The 19,089-nt window shown below is 45.5% G+C and overlaps 1 protein-coding gene across 3 annotated transcripts in view; it reads left to right on the forward strand.

Moving 5' to 3' along the window:
* The window catches only part of GNG4 (G protein subunit gamma 4), a 66,779-nt gene extending 47,907 nt beyond the window's left edge, over positions 1–18,872 (forward strand). For all 3 annotated transcript variants that reach the window (XM_060033778.1, XM_060033779.1, XM_060033777.1), the window contains exon 4: positions 15,285–18,872. In XM_060033778.1, coding sequence (XP_059889761.1) covers positions 15,285–15,413 — 129 coding nt within the window. In that variant the 3' untranslated portion in view covers positions 15,414–18,872. The remainder of the gene's footprint in view (positions 1–15,284) is intronic.
* The last annotated feature ends 217 nt before the right edge of the window (positions 18,873–19,089 follow it).

Here is a 19,089-nt window from a genome sequence, read left to right on the forward strand (position 1 = left end):
CACCCCCCCACCAAAGGGCGGAAATATCAGTCTGGACAACATTGCACCTCAGTTCAGAAGATGCCAGCCTAAAATTCTGCAAAGAAGTTGCCACCCAACCAAGTGGTCACATGTGTCCTAGAAACATAAATATATTCTCAATTAGGCAGAAAGTTAAATATAATGCAAACACATGCTTCTTTTCTTTAGCAAAATTCTTTCATTTTGTACAGTTGCATTTCACAAAAGGAGATAACAGATGTGCATATTTTGTGATCATTTACATGTGGTGATATTTATTAGGACTGTAAGAAAGTGTCTGGTGAAGTTCCCACTAGATCAGGAATTCCTTCGAGTGGGGGCTGTCCTCTTGTCTTGGGGTCCCACACACTACTTGGGTCATAGCAGGTCACACTGAAGTGTGGGCTGGCTTAGGACAGCCCAAATCAATAGCAGAGAATCAGGGTCAGGTGAGGCCATCTGTGTATCATAGGCTTCATTCCTACCAATAAGGGGTAGGAAATCTGCAACTACACTGGCTCAGACATCACAAAGAAACAACACAACACCCGCAGGCATACTTTTTGATCAGGGCTATGAAACAAAGGCCCTGCCTTGGGGCGGGTGTCCACTCTTGCCTTGTGAGGTCTCTAACTTTGTGCTGAGCTGCTACGACCACTTCAGTGTCATCTGCCCTACAGATCTTCTGGACAAGGATCCTTCAACTGAAAGCTCAGCCTCTTAAAGGAACTGGACTTGCAGGGTGAGCCCTCTGGAGAGCCTGTGCCCAGCCCAGTGAAGAGCTCTTCAGGACGTCAAAAGCCCCACGTTCGTTGGTGAGGCAACAGCTAAGGTCCACTCGGCCTCAGTATCCCTTTTGACTGCACTGGTCACTGCTACTGGACGCCCAAATGTCTGGTCATTTGTTTCTTCAAGATACAGAAGCCTTTTTCCACCAAGCTTCAGAGTCTCCTCCATGTAAGCCTTTGGTGGAGTCCTTCCAGCTGTATCTTTGGGCTCCCGCTTGCATTTTATGGGTTCTGACAGTAGCAACAAGCCCTACCACAGGAGAGATGGGACTAACATATCAGCATTTGATGTTAAAAACCTTTTTCATCACCCCACACCCATCGGGATGGCTACTATCACCGAAACAGAAAAAAACAAGTGTTGACAAGGATGTGGAGAAATTGGAACCTTTTGCCACTGTTGCCAGGAATGTAAATGGTGCAGCCACTGTGAAAAGCAGTATGGCAGTTCCTCAAAAAAAATTTTTTTAAAGAATTACTTACAGGATCTGTCGACTCCACTTCTGCATATACATCCCAAATAACTGAAATCAAGCTCTTTGAGAGAGATTCGTACACCCAGTTCATAGCAGCATTATTCAGAAATGCTAAAAGGCAGAAGCAACCTAAGTATCCATCAGCAGATTAATGGATAAACGAACTGTATACAGGCGTACCTTGGAGACACTGCGGGTTTGATTCAGGTCACCGCAGTAAAGCCAATATCACAGCAATGTGAGTCACACACATTTTTTGGTTTCCCAGTGCATATAAAAGTTATGGTTACACTATACGGTAGTCTATCAAGTGTGCAATAATATCACTATGTCTAAAAGAAATGTCACATATCTTAATTTAAAAATACTTTATTGCTAAAAATTGCTAACCATCATCTGACAATGCATGGTTGTCATGAATCTTCAATTTATAAAAAAAATGCAATATCTATGAAATGCAATAAAGTGAAGCACAATAAACCAGATATGTCTGTATATCCACACAGCAGAATATTATTCAGCTTGAAAAAGGGAGTAATTCTATCACTGTTTTTGAAGAAAGCAAACTTAAAATTATTGTAAATTTTAGTTAGATAAATAAATGTAAGGGTATCCAGGAAGTTTTTTTTAAAAAGTGTATCTATTTGAGGAGGAAGGTATGTAGAATATTCCTACTAGGTATTAAAGTTTATTATAAAATCATAGTACTTAAAGATTTATGATACTCCTTTAGGAATAGACAAATCAATGGAAAAGAATAGGAAGTCCCTAAATAGACCCAAGTGTATTGGGAATTTGAAATACAACCCAGATGGCATCTCAAAGCAGTAGAGAACAGAGTATTAATAAGTGTTGCTGGAAATGGCTAGCACTTTGGAAGACAAAGCTGCATACACCACTGATTTTATCCAGATAAATATCAGATGGATTGTATTCATCTGCTAGGGCTGCCATAACAGAACACCACAGACTGTGTGGCTTAAACGATAGAAATCTGTGTTCTCACAACTGTGGAGGCTCCAAGTCCAAGGTTAAGGTGCCGGCAGGGTTGTCTGGTGAGGCCTCTCTCCTTCGGTTGCAGACAGCTGCCTTCACACTGTGTCCTCACACGGCCTTTCCTCTGTGCTCATGTCAAGAGAGAGCCTTCTAGATTCTCTTCCTCTTCTTATAAACACAATCCTACTGGATTGGGGTCCCGCCCTTATGACCTCAGCTAGCCTGAATTACAGTCATCCCTTGGTATCCCCAGTAAGGGACTGGTTCCAGGACCCTCCTCAGATACCAAAATTCAAGGATGCTCAAGTCTCTTATATAAAATGGTGTAGTATTTGCATATAACCTACACACCTCCTCCCATATACTTTAAATCATCTCTAGATTACTTTTAATACTTAATACAATGGAAATGCTATGTAAACAGTTGTAAATACAACATAAATGCTGTGTAAATAGTTGCTGGTGTGCAGGAAATTCACGTTTTGCTTGTTGGAACTTTCTGGATTTTTTTTCTTTGAACATTTTCCATCCGTGTTTGGTTGAATCCGCTGACACAGAACCCATGAATACAGAGGACCGACTGTATCTCTGTGAAGGCCTTCCAAATACAGTTACATTGGGGGTGTTGTCCTTAAAAAGAAAAGTCAGCTATTTTACCAGCAAAGATGGGTTCATTTGGGAATAGTACTTAATAGACTTGAAATTCAGGACAAGCATGCTACAGCAAAAACTATAGGCAAGTCCAACAAACAAAGGAGAGGAATGTTATTTTATAGAGAAAAAGGAAGACGCTGGGAGGGTTGTTTTGAATGGAAGTCCTTTGGAGAAAAGTGAGAGTTCAGGGTGACAATAGTTTCTCGTCGGCCGAGTTTGCTGGGGTAGTTGATATCTTGTAGGAGATGTCCTGTTGGGGCTTGGAATTGAGGAGTCTTCTCCTGTTGCTGGTTCTTCTGTTGGGGTTTGAAATTGACAATACTTCCTGACTTCATGAGAGCTCCCCCTGCTGGCCTCCTCGCTCCATTTTAATGAGGCTTCCCTTTATTAATTTTTACGGGGGTATGGCTTCAACCTCTGAGTTTGGGGAAACACATTTCAGTTCATAACTTCAATCAGAGATTTAAATATAACAAATAGGACCATAAAAATACTAGGAAAATAGGAGCAAGTATTTTTATAATGTGAGTTTGCGAAGGCCAAGCATGTTACAAAATCCACAGTTCATTAAGTAAAAGTTTTGGCTGGATTTTTAAAAAAATTCTATATGGTAAAAATCTCCCAATTAACAAATTAAGAAAAATATTTGCTACCTGAATAGCACAAGGTTAATTTCTTTAAATTTAATTTCTCTGAAAAATCAATAAGATAAAAAAGAGCCCCCTTTTCTTAAAAAAAATGCACAAACAGCATGAACAGGCAATTTAAAAAGGAGAGATGTAAAGGGTCAAATATATGAAGAGACATTTACCTTCAAAAATCATATAAGAATTGTGCCTCCGGAAAACACTGAGATCCACTTGGGAAAAAAAAAAAAACCAACAACTGAGATCCAGGCTATTGACGTTTTTAATTTTTGCTGAAATCCAATGTCATCCATCAACTGTTAAAGGAAGTGAGCAGTTGTTTTGATAGCCGGAGTGGAAACTGGTACCATCTTCCCAAAGGGTAGTTTGAAATATGTGTCAAAATATTTATTGTTCACACTCTGACCCAGCATTCTCACTTCTAGGAATTTACCCAAAGGAGAATCTCATAAATAATAAAGGACAGTAAGAATTTCATCAGAGCACTGTTATAATGTCAAAAAATTGTATTTTTGTCCATCCATAGGGATTGGTTAAATAGTGTCAATGAAAAATTAATCAGTCGATCTAAGAAAGAAATGGAAATTTTTATTGGCACCAAATTGAGGATTATAACCCGGGAAGAACATCTCAGAAAGCTCTGAGAACTGTTCCACCCTTTACAAGTCAAAGCAGAGTTATATGTTTTTTGAGACAGAGGGCTGTACATCAAATGATGGATTATTGACAGTTTGCATACTACGGATCTGCAGGTAAAAGTGGTGGGCCATGTGACCCCTTACAAGATCAAGAAGGTACGTAATCTTGTAAGGTGTCGTCTTGTTGATGCTAGGAGAATGTTGCACTTTATGGTTGCGAGGTATTTCTGTGGAAGGGGAGGTTTGCGTGATGCAGAATGCACATACACAGTGCACAGTGCGGGGAGAGAGGCGGCCAAATGGCAGAGAAAATTTTTTATGTCTAAGTTTTTCTGGTCTTGCCATAAAATATGAATTTTATTTCACATAAGTTATATATAGGCAGTGTTATAGCATCATTAAATGATGTACATCTGTGTGTACTGAGTGAAAAGCATATTGCAGAACAGCCTGTGAGATTGTATGTACAAAGACGGAAAGTAAGATGTCTGCAAAGATGTTCACCAAAATGTTCCCTCCAATGGCAGGGTTTCCGTTGATTTTTATTTCCATCTTTCTACTTTGGGAGTAATTTTACAAACAAATAAGGATTTTTATTGTAATAAAGACAACAAAGTGTCACCACCACCACCACCACCACCGCCCCCGAGGACTCAATTACTCCCTCCTCTGAAGGGGGCGGGGGGGGTGCCATGTGAGGTGACCACATAGTGCAGGAAACAGAAACAGGGACTCGTGTTCTTTCCACGCAGGATCTCACCACTGCACCATCAGCCCAAGCCACTTGTATTTCAAACCCAGGAGTGGTTTGTTTTGTTTTTTTTTTAACTACTGTCAGTTAAGTTAAACAGATTCAGTTATCTTCACGTGCATTGTTCATCTCGTGTACAGTCTCTGTCTTCCTCCCTATTCCTTAGGTATTAACAGCCAAATGCAAAATCTGACCATATTTTTAAGTAAACACACGGCACAGAAATCATAAATGATATTCCAGATTTTAGTGTGAGTTCGCTTGGGATTGTCTTTGTACTAATGGTTCTTCTCTCCAACAGCCTGGATAACCCAGAGCTGTTTGGTGGAGCCAAACGGTAAGTGTCCGGAAATTTGCCGACACAGCCCTTTCGGCATCAATGTTGTGGCTCTTGCTTCACATTTGGTTGTTTATTTTTAAAATAAATTTATTTATTTATTTATTTTTGGCTGAGTTGGGTCTTCATTGCTGCACGCGAGCTTTCTCTAGTGGCGGCAACTACTCTTCGTTGTGGTGTGCGGGCTTCTCATTGCCGTGGCTTCTCTTGTTGCGGAGCACGGGCTCTAGGCACACGGGCTGCAGTAGTTGTGGTGTGCGGGCTTCAGTAGTTGTGGCTCGCGGGCTCTAGAGCGCTGGCTCAGTAGTTGTGGCGCACGGGCTTAGTTGCGCCGCGGCATGTGGGATCTTCCCGGGCCAGGGCTCGAACCCGTGTTCCCTGTGTTGGCAGGTGGATTCTTAACCACTGCGCCACCAGGGAAGTCCCTCACGCTAGTATTTGAGCCAGGGCTCTTTCCTCATAATTCTTCTAACAGCTGTGTCTTTAACGCATATTATTCTTATGTTTTTCTAGCACTTCCTAAGAGGTGTGGCCGTGCTGCCAGCTTGTGAATTCTTTGGAAAGAGCAAAATGTGTTTTTTATGGTTTTATTTTTCCAGAAGATAAAACATGCACTATTAAGTTTCTGAAGCCAAAGCACAAAATTCTGAAGCCAAAGGCAGTAGTTGTTCAAACAAAAGAAGGGTGAGGCTCAAATATCATGGTATTCCCTGTGAACAAGTGAGAAAGAGCAGAATTGGGGAGATCATCATGTTCTGATAGGTCATAGGTGGACGATTGAAAGGCTCTGGTGAGGGCTGCCCTGGTGGCGCAGTGGTTGAGAGTCCGCCTGCCGATGCAGCGCACGCGGGTTCGTGCCCCGGTCCGGGAAGATCCCACATGCCGCGGAGCGGCTGGGCTCATGAGCCATGGCCGCTGAGCTTGCGCGTCCGGAGCCTGTGCTCCGCAACGGGAGAGGCCACAACAGTGAGAGGCCCGCGTACCAAAAAAAAAAAAAAAAAAGGGTCTGGCGAAATCCAGGAAAGGGATGTAATTAAGATGATAGATGATATTAAGGTGGAAAGAATGGCATTTCTAAAAGAAAATAAATATAAATTATGTCACATGACCCGCCAAAAGTCTCGAGGCAGTGCTGATAGGTTTTTCCTTTTCGATAGGTCTCGTCTGAACTCTGTAGCAACCCTTTCTCAATCCAGCTTCTGCTAGTTTAACAATTTAGGTTTAACCCTTTTGTTCGTTTTCCCTTCCTCTGCCAGAAGCATTTATAATCCTCACCCAGACCTTTAGAAATTAAATGATTCAGAGGATAACTTTCTACAATCAAATTTAGAAATAAAATCCAAAAAGGGGGATACGAATGAGCACGTCTAGAACAGGTATCAGATAAAAGGAAAGGAATCTTTGAATTAAATCAGAGAGTAGAATGTGAGAGTAGAACAAGAACATGAAGGATTTCCCTGGTGGCGCAGTGGTTAAGAATCCGCCTGCCGATGCAGGGGACACGGGTTCGAGCCCTGGTCCGGGAAGATCCCACATGCCGCGGAGCAACTAAGCCCATGCGCCACAACTACTGAGCCCACGTGCCACAGCTACTGAAGCCGGCGTGCCTAGAGCCCGTGCTCCGCAACAAGAGAAGCCACTGCAATGAGAAGCCCACGTGCAGCAACGAAGAGCAGCCCCTGCTCGACACAACTAGAGAAAAGCCTGTGCGCAGCAATGAAGATGCAATGCAGCCAAAAATAAATAAATAAATTTATTTTAAAAAAAAAAGAAAGAACGTGAAGAGCGCCTCCCACTTCAAGAGGACGTTTTGGGCGGAGGCACCACAGGCATCAAATTGCCCTGATCATTTCTGAGAAATGAGTTCATGTCTATGGCTCAAACACCCTTCCCACCCTACCAGAAAGTAGCCAAGTGAGTAATGAAATAATAACACACTGTATGTATAATAGCATCTGTTATTATATCATTTAGCCACAAACCACCAGGTATTGCCATTCCCGTTTACAGGAGTGAAAACTGAGTGCCCAGCTGACACAGCTCAGCAGTGCTGAGTGCAGCTCTGTCAGGGACATTGCTTTTTGACTCACAACCCCATGCTTCCTCTTTAAGAGATGCTGTTGCTTTCTAGAATCCCTAGAGCTAGAACCTGCTTGTTATGTTCATCTTTCACCCCTACGTCAGCCCCAGAAACCTCTTGAGTGACTCACTAGTTTCTGTCACCACATAAATTACTCTTTTGGCGAACTTGCAAAATGACTGAATTATGGCTTCCTTTGTGGGAAATTGAGACATATTAAAGCTAAGAAGTGGTCAGAGTCATACAGGACACATAGCAACCTGCTGGAAGTGTTTGGTTAAGTCAAGGTCCAGGGTAGACCTGGGTCAGTCATTCTAAACAAGCTGAGAGCTTTGCGGTTCTGGTGGTGAAGACCATGTAATGACAAGCTCTTACACTTAGATTAACTTGGAGATATTAAAACTCTCTTTCAAGCATCTTAGAATTACCTCTTAATGTGCAATCAACTTCTGATGTGGAAAAAAACCTTTACGCTGGTGATAGGAAACAGCAGCTAATCCTCTATTGTGGACATTTGACTTTAGAATTCAGAGAGGGACTCTCTGTTATATTATTCATTTATTCACACGTATCTCCCAACCCCTCTGGTTTCCTCTGGGAATAACCTTACTCCCAACTAGATGCTGTTTGTGGCCTAGACCCAATGATTGAGAATTATCTGTATTGATCTGGGTCAATACAAAATAGTTGCTGGGAACCACTGGAAGCCAAATGTCTGCTATAACAATACCATAGACTAGGTAGCTTAAACAGCAGAAATTCATTTTGCACAGCTTTGTAGGCTGGGAAGTCCGAGACCAGGGTGCCAGCATGGTCAGGTTGTGGTGAGGGCTCTCTTCCTGACTTACGGATGGCCACCTTCTTGCTATGACCGCACATGGAAGGGAGAGAGAGAGAGAGAGAGAGAGATTCTCTCTCATGTCTCTCATAAGGGCACTAATCCTGTTACCGACCAGGGTTCTTGGCCTCCTTAATCAATAGAAATTGATCAGAGGCCAGACAAGAAATTCAGGCAAGGCTTTATTGGGGGCCCTGCTGCAGCTGGGGGGTGGGGGTGAGAGCAAGTAACAGGTTCCCTTGCTTGCTTGCTTGCTCCCTGAGGCAGGGGGCGAGCTTGTTACTTACATGGGGTGAGGGTAGGGGCAGGTCCAGGGGTCGGGCTGGAGGGGCGGCTTAGGTGGTTTGCCCACCCCTTGGTGGTGCTGTGTGCAGGGGGCATGTGCAGTACCCTGCTTTTGCTCCTGACACCCTTTTTTCTGCTCCCGGCTCTGCAGAAGTGGCAGTTGGGTTTTGGGTCTTTTTGTATCTTTTAGTCCATAATTTTCCCCAACTGCCCTTTGTACAGTTATTTTTAGTCCCTTATAGTTTCTCTGTTGCTTGGGGAGACGTTTGTCCAGGTGCAAACATTCAGCAAAGGGTCCCAGGTCCCAGGCCTGTCTCAATCCCATTCATGAGCGTTCCACCCTCATGACCTAATTACCTACCAAAAGCCCCACCTCCAAATATCATCACATTGGAGACTTAGGCTTCAACATGTGAATTTGGGGGGTGGTGGGAGGACAGACACATTCAGCCCATAGCGTAATAATTTGGAAGTATCTTGAGAATGCCCTTAAAAACTGGTATTTTGATCTCAAATACTCTCCAGCATTAGAAGAAAGAAAAAATTCACAAGGATTCACCCTGTCATGTTAGCTCAGGACTTAGAGGCGAGGCATAAACCTGTGATGTCCTCAGGATTCTACTAGGGATAAATGGCGTATGACTTCTTCTGCTGGAGTGTGTACCAAGTTTGACCTTGTGAAAGATACCATTGCACAATGCGGGCTGCAACCTGGCTGTGCTCTTGACTGTAATCCTGCTTTGTTTTCTTGGGGTGGAGGGAGGAACAGGCAGAGCCATCAAGGATGATTGTAATTGATTCCAAGTAGTATTGTTAAATGGACCAGAACTGCTGAGAAATAGGTGTGAGTCGCTCCACTTCAGATGCAAAGGGTAAATGCAGTGGGTGTCACAGCCAGAATAGTAATTATGTCATCTGCCTTGTCCAGGAATGTGATTTAGTAATTGCCACATTTTCTCCCCATCATTGAAGCTTGTAATTATAGTGCAACTAACGGGATTATGTGCTAACTTGGGCTGTTTCAATCACCTCTTTTATTCTGCAATGTAATGGTAAAATTCCACAGTTGTTCCCAGGCTGCTGATTCTTTTCAACATCTGTTGTCTTGTAACTTCAGTACTAAGGAGAGGAGGCAAAAATTCTCTGGGCATTTCATAACAGAGGCCTTTAGGCAGAGCAGGCTTCAGGCTTGATGAGAAAGCATAAACAGTAAGGGAGTTTCACATTTCCAACCATAATAAAATTTTCCCTTTGAAAGTGAATCGTCTATTTTATGTTTCAAAGATGGCAGATGTTTCTGGGATATGGTGAAGTCTGCAAGCCATATTTTATATGCACTGAAGGAAACTTTCAACCATAAAAATCAATCTAGGGCTGATTAAGGAAACCCTCTCTTTCAATCTAAGGAGCAGATTTAGGTTAATTAATGCCTGGATACTAAACTGTGTGTTAGGATGTCACCTTTCATGTGGAAGGCTCATTAAGATGTTCATTACGGGACTTCCCTGGTGGCGCAGTGGTTAAGAATCCGCCTGCCAATGCAGGGCACACGGGTTCGAGCCCTGGTCCGGGAAGATCCCACATACCGCAGAGCAACTAACCCCGTGAGCCACAACTACTGACCCTGCGCTCTAGGGCCCGCGAGCCACAACTACTGAGCCCGCGAGCCACAACTACTGAAGCCCGTGCGCCTAGAGCCCGTGCTGCGCATCAGGAGAAGCCACTGCAAGGAGAAGCCCGCGCACCGCAATGAAGAGTAGCCCCCGCTCGCCGCAACTAGAGAAAGCCCACGCACAGCAACGAAGACCCAATGCACTCAAAAATAAATAAATAATTTTAAAAAACCTATATATATAAATATAAAAAAAAACTATAAAGGTGTTCATTACATGTGTGTATCTTTTCAGATCCCATTACAACAAACTTCAGGGGTTATCCAAGATATTTTGGCTATACAGGAATAAAGGGACCTTAGACACTGCATGAAATAAAGCTGATAGCGAAGGTGGAAAAAGGTGGAAAACTCCCTTTTGTTGTAAGATGGCTTACACGCTCGTATACCATACTGTCCAGTGTTCTCAATAATCTGAGTGCATCTAGGAAGCTAAAATTGCGTGGAGCTAACCCAGACCCACACATTTGGTCTTAAACTGGGCGCCAATTACTGGGCGCTAATACTGACTTGATTCCAATTTCATTCCTGTTGTACAGGTGCACGGATAGGACTCTGCAATCCAGAGGCGTGCAGTTGTAACTAAGCAAACACATCTGTGATCCTAAAATAACAACAACAACAACAAAAGGAGGCAATCTAAGAACAGCTTGTTTTCTTGAAAGAAAAATTGTGGCATCTCAAGTGCAGTGTCACCTTTGGAGGTGACAGAAAAATCCCTAAATTAGACCTGCTTGGAGCTAGCGAGGCCAGACATTAACAACATGGTTTTCAGGGCGTCGTAGACACGGGGCTGGGAGGGGAGCAAATACACAGCTGTGAGACCGGAAGGAGACCCAGCCCCATCTCGCCTCCGCGGGCGTCCCCCAACGCCCCATTTTTTTGAACCCTCTCCTCCCATGTCCTGGCCTGATGGTTGGCGATGCAGCGCGCCCTTGCGGTTGCTCCCGGGAAATTACACTCGTCAAATCCACCCACGATGGATGGATCTGAGCATGTAAACTGATCAAGGGGAAGGAAGTTGTAATGTTGGGACTGGTTGTTAGCAAGCCAACTTCGGACCAGATGGATCGTGTTGTTAATAGGTAAACTGAGGCGCACTAAAATTTTTGAAGAGTTTATTTAGGCATACGTGGAGTCGAATCCGGCAACGCCAAACCAAAGGTAGTTAGCCGTCCACCGACAGGCGTAGGGCAAGGTGTTTATAGAGAAGATGCTGAAGCAAAGCAGCTATTAGGTATAGCTTAAGCGGTTGTCTCAGGTGGGAAGACCTAGCTGGCTGTTTGTAATTGGTCTTAAGTTTCACTTTTTCAAATTCTCAGGCTTCTTGGTTTTGGTTAGTTTATGAAGGCTACTAAGGAATTAGAGCCAACTCAGTGTAATAGCGTCCTTGTCTAATTCTCGAACAGCGTGTAATGTAGGTCACAGCCTAGAGGGAGGAGTCTCAGGGTGACATTGGCAGCGTCCATCCAGTCACTCCCCAGGGCACCCGGAGAGAAGAAAGCCAGTCCCAGCTGAGGACATTCACCTGTTAGGGTTTCCTTGGCAGGACTGTCCCTGGATTAAACAAATGACCTAAGAGACTTCAGTTGCAAGACTCTTTTCCTACTGGTCACGTGAGTTCCCAGGTAGCTGGTCTACAAGGAGAGTGTGCTGGCCCAGCAGACGAGAACTTTCCAGCCCACCTTACAGTTAAAGTCTTCATAAGCAGTTGACCAGGCAGCTGCTGCAGCATTTAGCTTCTGGGGCCAGACTGCTTAGCTTCAAGTTCTGGTCCTCTCTCTTACTAGTTGTATGACCTTGGGCAAATTTCTTAACTTTCCTGCATCAGTTTCCTCGTCTGTAAAGTGGCTTTAAGAATAGTACTTAGGGGCTTCCCTGGTGGCGCAGTGGTTGAGAGTCCGCCTGCCGATGCAGGGGACACGGGTTCGTGCCCCGGTCCGGGAAGATCCCACATGCCGCGGAGCGGCTGGGCCCCTGAGCCATGGCCGCTGAGCCTGCGCGTCCGGAGCCTGTGCTCCGCAACGGGAGCGACCACAACAGTGAGAGGCCCGCGTACCGCAAAAAAAAAAAAAAAAAAAGAGTAGTACTTAGAAGAATTAAATGAGGTCATACATAGGATGGTGCATTTAGCACAGGGCCTGGCACATAATAAGCGCTCAGTAAATGTTAGCTATTGTTTTTATTAATGGTTTTATACAGCTGTCTCTTGAACTTGTTTAATCTGGATCTGCCACAGGAGATGAGCCATTCTTGGCATGCCAGAAAATCGTGTTTCTGGGTTCAGATGGCTGGGACCAGCCTCTGGATAAAGGAGGCAGGTTAACCAAGGTAACTGCCCCTGTGTGGAAGTGGATGGGTACTCAGGCACCCCTGTGTCCCTGCCCTTGTTCATGGCCCTGCTGTGGTGTGCAGCTATTCTCCGGTGATGTTTCAGTACATACTGATTATTCTAGTGACTGTATAATTTTTTAGCTCTTCTCAGTTAGATCTTTAGAGGACAAAAACCCTGCCTTATTTTTCCCCCTATGCCCTTTCAATGAGCTAAAAGATGAGCACTCAGTAAATACATCCCAGATGAGATGATAAAGTTTATAGAGAATTCAGAACACATGGAAGCATGTCCCCACAAATGAAATTGATGGGGAAAATGAAAACTAGAAAACTAGAGAGGGGATGTTAAGACATTCTTAGATGAAACATCTGGAAGAGCCCATGGAAGTCAGAGCTAAGAGGACAGGTGGCTGTTAGGACTGCCGTCCTCTTGTGTGTGTGGGGGGGCCTGGGCAGCAGTGTAGACCAGTTCGCAGTGGTTGCTAGAGAACCCACTGGATGACTTCCATGGTCACCCTAACAAGGTGGCCACGGAGAAGACCCCATGCCTCTCTGGGCCCTGGGAGAAGCCTGGAATGGAGAGTAGGGGATCGTGACTAAGGCAGTCAGGGGAGAGCACCTGGCTTTGGAGCAGAAGGTGGAAGTCAGCGTGCTGTGTGCCGAGCGCCGTCTCTCGGCTCCATGCCCACGCGCTCACTCTGTGATTCTGCTTCTCTTGAGTGTCCATCACAGCTTTGTGGGCTTCAGAGACAGCTTCCCTGCTCATGTGCTCTAGTCCCTTGTGATGGCTTCACAGGCCCCCTGCAGGCCTATATTTGTGGCCTCACCTGGGAGATTCCTGTATGTGTGTCCTGTAAATCACTGCAAACTTCATTCTCATTCAACCCAACATCCATTTATTTAGGATCTAAAATATTGCCGTGGTGCTATGAGAGCTCAAATTATAGACTGTTTAGAGTAAACAGGATCTTGGAGATTTCTAACTCACCCAGTCTGACAAATGAAGAAACTAAAGCTCAGAGAGTTTGAGTTACTTACCCAAGGTCACACAGGCATCTTGGGGGCAGAGATGAATGGGGAAGCCTGATGCTCCGTTCCACACTCCCAACAAATGTAGACTTTGTCAGGATTTAGGTTGACTCATCGGCTCAACTTTTAGTTGTTTCATTCAAAGGAAAAATTCATTACATATCTCTACTGGAATTCTTTGTAGGATTCCAGGCACTGCTAAAATAGGTAGGTCTGGGCTGGAATACAGAAGAAGAATTTCTACAAAATTTTGGAAGATGGGCCAGTTTTTAAAACCTGATGGAAGGTGTATGGCTTGTACATACTGGGGCTTTCAAACATTTTTCATTCACTTGTGGAGTGTTTTTTCATTCTGGAGAAGATTTAGACATTGAATGTACAAAAAGGATTAACTTTGCCTGCTATATACTTACCCTGGCCTGTAGCCTCTAATAAGCACAAGCTAATGGGGCAGGATGTTAATTCACAGACCACTCATTTGCCAGACACGTGACACAGACCACGGGCAAAATGAGCTTCCTCTTGGCGAATCCTTCTCGGCACCTGGCCTTCTCCCAGCAACTCCTCCCCTGGAACTCCTGGAGTTGAGCTGGGGGATAGTTTGATCCACAGTTGCTGGGTGTCAGGAGGCTTCAGATAAGCCTGGAAGGAAAATGGAAAGGGTGTTCTGGTCAGGAGCAACTTGACTCCTCAGGGGAGTGGCCATTCCAAGTTCAACATGTGCATATGTGTGCGTTCTATATTAATGTGCTTATGATCTGTGTTCTGTCGAGGAGGAATAAGTGGCTGTGTTGGTCACGAGAGTAGATTGCAATAAAACAATGACAATAATAACTACAGTCACACTGGCCTGGCTTGAGCCAGCACTCGGCTTTATCCTGCTAGAAATGGTCTCGCAGAGTAATGGTGGGGCTCCTGGCCTGGAGCTTCCACTCCCTCAGCTGAGAGGAGGACGAGGCTGTCTGGACCTTCCTGCTGGCCCCTCATTCCTCTCTCGCTATTCATCTACTCTACCACCAGGCGACATCTCTTTGTGTTACCTAGCCTACGCTTGTACTGCTCGATGCACAGCAGGCCAATAGATAGAGAGATGAGGTGTTGGGACATGGAAGGTGACTTTATTCAGAAAGCCAGCAGACCAAGAAGATGGTGGACTACTGTCCCAAAGAACCATCTTCCCTGGAGTGAGAATTCAGGCTTCTTTTATATTAAAGGGGCAGGGGGTGTGGCTGGTTGTTGCAGACTTCTTCATGTAGGAATCTTTTGTTTTTGCACCTGTCCCCATAGGGCAGGTCACGGGGTTCCTTTAAACCTCCAACAAGACAACTGTTGTCCTCTGTTCTGCAACTTTTTATCTCTATATGAATGGAAAGGTGTTTTACCTTTAAAGGTCAGAGCTTTGAGAATAGGCTCTCCTCTATATTTCAGGCTACAGGCAACATTCTTTACAGAAGGTGCAGAGCCAGCATGACTAAGCACAGGAAACAGAGCACAAGGGTTAGAGCTAAAGGAACAGATGCCATGTGGAGTCATGTTTGTTCTTCTCTATCATATTTCCTTGGAAGCATGTTTCAAAACCTGTCTCCTCTGGGTTTGCACAAGTCCACTCTCCAGACCACGGGATGGCCTTGTCGTTGGTGGTGCACACGTCACAGCCTGTCCTTGCGCTTGTGCACTCTCCAGATGGACACCTCTGCCTCAGACCCACCGTGAACCAGCCTCTAACCCTGCACCTGTGCTGTGTCCCCCCCCGCCCCAGGTCTCCCAGGCAGCAGCGGACCTCCTGGCGTACTGTGAAGCTCACGTGCGGGAGGACCCTCTCATCATTCCAGTGCCTGCGTCAGAAAACCCCTTCCGAGAGAAGAAGTTCTTTTGTACCATCCTCTGACTCCGTTTGCTATGAAAACGTCTCCTTTTCGGTCCGTAAAAATCCCTTGTAGAGACCGCGCATGCTCATAGCTTTAGGGAGCTCTGCCCACACCCACCCCCGCCCAACCAGGATTGCCCAGGCCTGTCTCCTCTTTTCACTGGTTTTCTTCACTGCATTCTATTTCACTTTTTCTTTTCATTTTCACGTTATTTTCATTATTAGAAAATGAAATAGACATTTTTGTAGCCAAATAACAAATGTGCCAAGTAAAACTAAGTATGGATTTAAGGGCTTAAATTTTTTTAACATCAATTCCCAAGTTTACATAGGTCAAGTGTATACATTTCAGTGGATAATTTATTGAGAAGAGATAATTTATTGAGAAGTGGATAATTTATTGAGAAGAGAAAACAGTCCCCCATTCGTGATCATTCAGTGTCAAATCAGATCATTTTGACCAACTGAAGTATATGGGTAACGTTTCCATCTCTCTCCCTGGAGAGAGCAGTTCTGCAAGTTCTCGATTTCCTGCTTTTCTGTCATCCTATTTAAAGAAGAAATAACCTGCGTCATCGGATGGTTTTCTAAATATGGGTCATCCTGGGGCCCTGGGGCCCAGCCCCTGATGGAGGGTCCAGACCCCTGTTTCCCACGGATGGTCATTGATCCCTTTGGAGGTGGTCCTTCTACAAATGTAGGTGTTGGGTGGATATTGGAGTGAGCTTAACTGTAAATGTCACACCATTACATCTGTTTATGTGCGCCAGCCAGGCGGGCCAGGGGCACATGTCTTCTCTCCAAATGCCACCTTTTCCTGCTCCCTCCTATTCTGCCTCCTGCTCTGCATGGGCTGCATTAATAAGGGCCTGTTCTGGGGACTTCCCTGGCAGTCCAGAGGTTAGGACCCTGTGTTTCCACTGCAGGGGGCCCGGGTTCGATCCCTGGTTGGGGAACTAAGATCCCACAAGTTGTGTGGCATGGCCAAAAAATAATAATAATAAAAATAAGGGCCTTTTCTGGGCACAGCACTGGGTCCTGTGGGGTTTCACCAGGGTGGCCCCTGCCCCAGAGGAGTGAGGGAGAGGCAGCAGCTCACCACGTAGCATCCACTGATCAGAGCATTTACACGTATCCACTTATTTAATCCTCCAACAATAAATAAATGCCGTGAGAGTATGTCTGTTCTAAAGAGGGGGAAACTGAGGCACAAAGAGACCATGTAGTTTCCCCGAGGTTGTAGATAGTGAGCCAGAAGACTGGGACCTGAGCCCCTGAGCTCCCCTGCCTTCCAGGCCTGCCTGTTTGCAGGCAGGTAGGTAGACCTGCAGACAGCCCGAGCCACGTGCCACAAAGCACCGCTGCTGGGGTCCGCTCGGCGGCACACGTCTCTTCCCACCTTTGCCAGGAGCAGGCGTGTTGGGCCCGTATCCTGGCAGCTTCTGGAAGATGAAACGTGGCTGCTGCCATGGAAGGCTAGGTGGCTCTCGATTTTTCTGAGACAAACTTGCAAGCCCCACCTCAAACAAACTCCTCCCACCCCGGATGAAGGAAGGGAATAAACCACAGGGGCAGAGAGCGTTCTGTCCAAGTATGTCCTGTTCCGTTGGTTTGGAAACTGTCTCCCTTCCTGGCCCTGGCAGTGGCTTCACTGTAGGGCAAGCCATTGTGTGCCTGGAACCTGCAAACTGGGGATAATGGTAGTTACTCCTCCTGCCTTTCTGTCTAGGACAGAGGGAGGTGCTACATAGATGAAAGCTCTGATTATCATTTAAAACCAATGTGCTAAATGCCAGGCTGTCGTACAGGGAAGAACGCATGACTTCAGAGATCCGTGGTTCAGTTGGAGGAATCATGTAAAACCGCCTACAAAGAGGCAAATGCAATTTTCAGATCAATTAATGACTTGCTACCCTCATAAAGGGTTTTAGTACATTTTTATTCTTGGTTTCTTTTGTTGAAACCCATTCTTTCTTTCATGAAAGCTCCCTGGTAATAACACTGTTGTTAGGAAGCTGTGTGCTCAAACTATAGCAGAATTGTATGCTGTCTGTGATACTAGGACTTCCAGTCCTCCTCTATTTTGGTTTATGACCAGGACCTGTTTATTCTGTGGTCCACAGTCTTCACCAAACTTTCTCCCCTTTGTTTTCATTTCCAACATCCCTCCGTATTCTGCCTCCACTTTTTCCCTCTTTTTCCTTCTCCTCCTCTCTTCCTTGCATCCCTCCATGAGATGCCTTTTGTCCTTTTACTACACCTTTTCCTTCCAAACCTATGGCGTTTTGTGTGGCTTGCCCCTTTTAACGTATCCCTGAACTCATTGCTGCCCTTAAAGGCAAGTTCGTGAACGTGCACTGTGAGACACGCAAACATGTGGATGAGCCCCTCGCCCCCTAGCAATCGCCGGGAGCTGATGAAGCTGCCTGTAGCGGGCAGTCGTCATATGGTGTTTCTAGCTTGGCTGTCCAGCACCTGACCCCTTTCCTAAAGGGGGAAATCATGAAATCACCCCTATGTATAAATGTAGGGATGCAGTGCCCCCAGCACAGTGGATGCCGAAGTGGGGAGGTCTTCTCTCTCAGGTGCCTCCCCTTTTCCAGCACCAGACCGGCCAGCGACCCAGGGTGAACTCCTTGGACTCCCATGCTTGGCATTGTGAGCTTGGTGCAAGTGACACAGAAATTAAGGGATGCTGAGATTCGTTTCACGGGAGCTGTGGTGGTCCAGGGGTGGCAGTGGTCCAGCAGGGGAAGTGTCTAGGATTGGCAGGCTGCAGGGGTGGCGTGTCCACTGGTAGTAATGTCCGGGGATGGCAGAGTGCTGGGCAGACCGTTTCTGCTTCGTTTCTTGGCCCCCACCCATCTTCCCAGGTCTCCTTTCTAGCTTTCTGTCAATTCTGTGAGCCGCCAAGCTCCGTCCAATAAATTCCTCCTTCTTCTGTGAAATAGCTTGGGTTGAATGTACATATCATATGACCTAAAAACTCCACTCCTCTACCCAACAGAAATGTGTACGTACATTCACCAAAAGAAATGTACTAGAATGTTCACAGAAGCACTGTTCATAATAACCCTGAACTGGAAGGTATCCAGATGCCCATGTTGAATGGATAAATTATGGTATATTTGCACAGTGAAGTCCTACACAGCAAGAAGGGGTGCTCCTGCAGCCACCCGCACGGCACCACGTAAGTCTCATGAGAGGAGGCAAGTTCGTACTGTATGGTTCCATTTATATCAAGTGTCAAACCCGGCAGAGTTCACCTCTGCTGTTGCAAGTAGGGATATGAGGTACTCTTGGGGGGATGGTAACCAGACGGGCACAAGGGAGATTCTCGGACCTTCTGTTCCTTGATCCGGTTGCTGGTCACCTGGGCGTATCTAGTTTGTGAAAATTCTTCGAGCTGTACACTTGTGGTTTGTGCCCTTTTCTGTATGGATGTTGTACTTCAATAAAAAGTTGGTTTTGTGCCTAGCAATGGAGAATCCTATGGTTATTGTTTTTCCTTTTTTGGGGGGGGGGCACTTTGCTCAACTTTTTACTCCTGTTTAGGTATAACATCATTAGTGGGGCATTTAAGTGTATTTACCAACATTCTGAAATACAAAATACTTGTAATCCACAGCTCTCTGGACAGAGAATAGCTCTCAGCACAACGCAGACGGTTGCCCATGAATGGGGCATGTGAGTGCCG

This window comes from Delphinus delphis, chromosome 16 (genome assembly GCF_949987515.2).
Source record: "Delphinus delphis chromosome 16, mDelDel1.2, whole genome shotgun sequence".
NCBI lineage: Eukaryota > Metazoa > Chordata > Mammalia > Artiodactyla > Delphinidae > Delphinus > Delphinus delphis.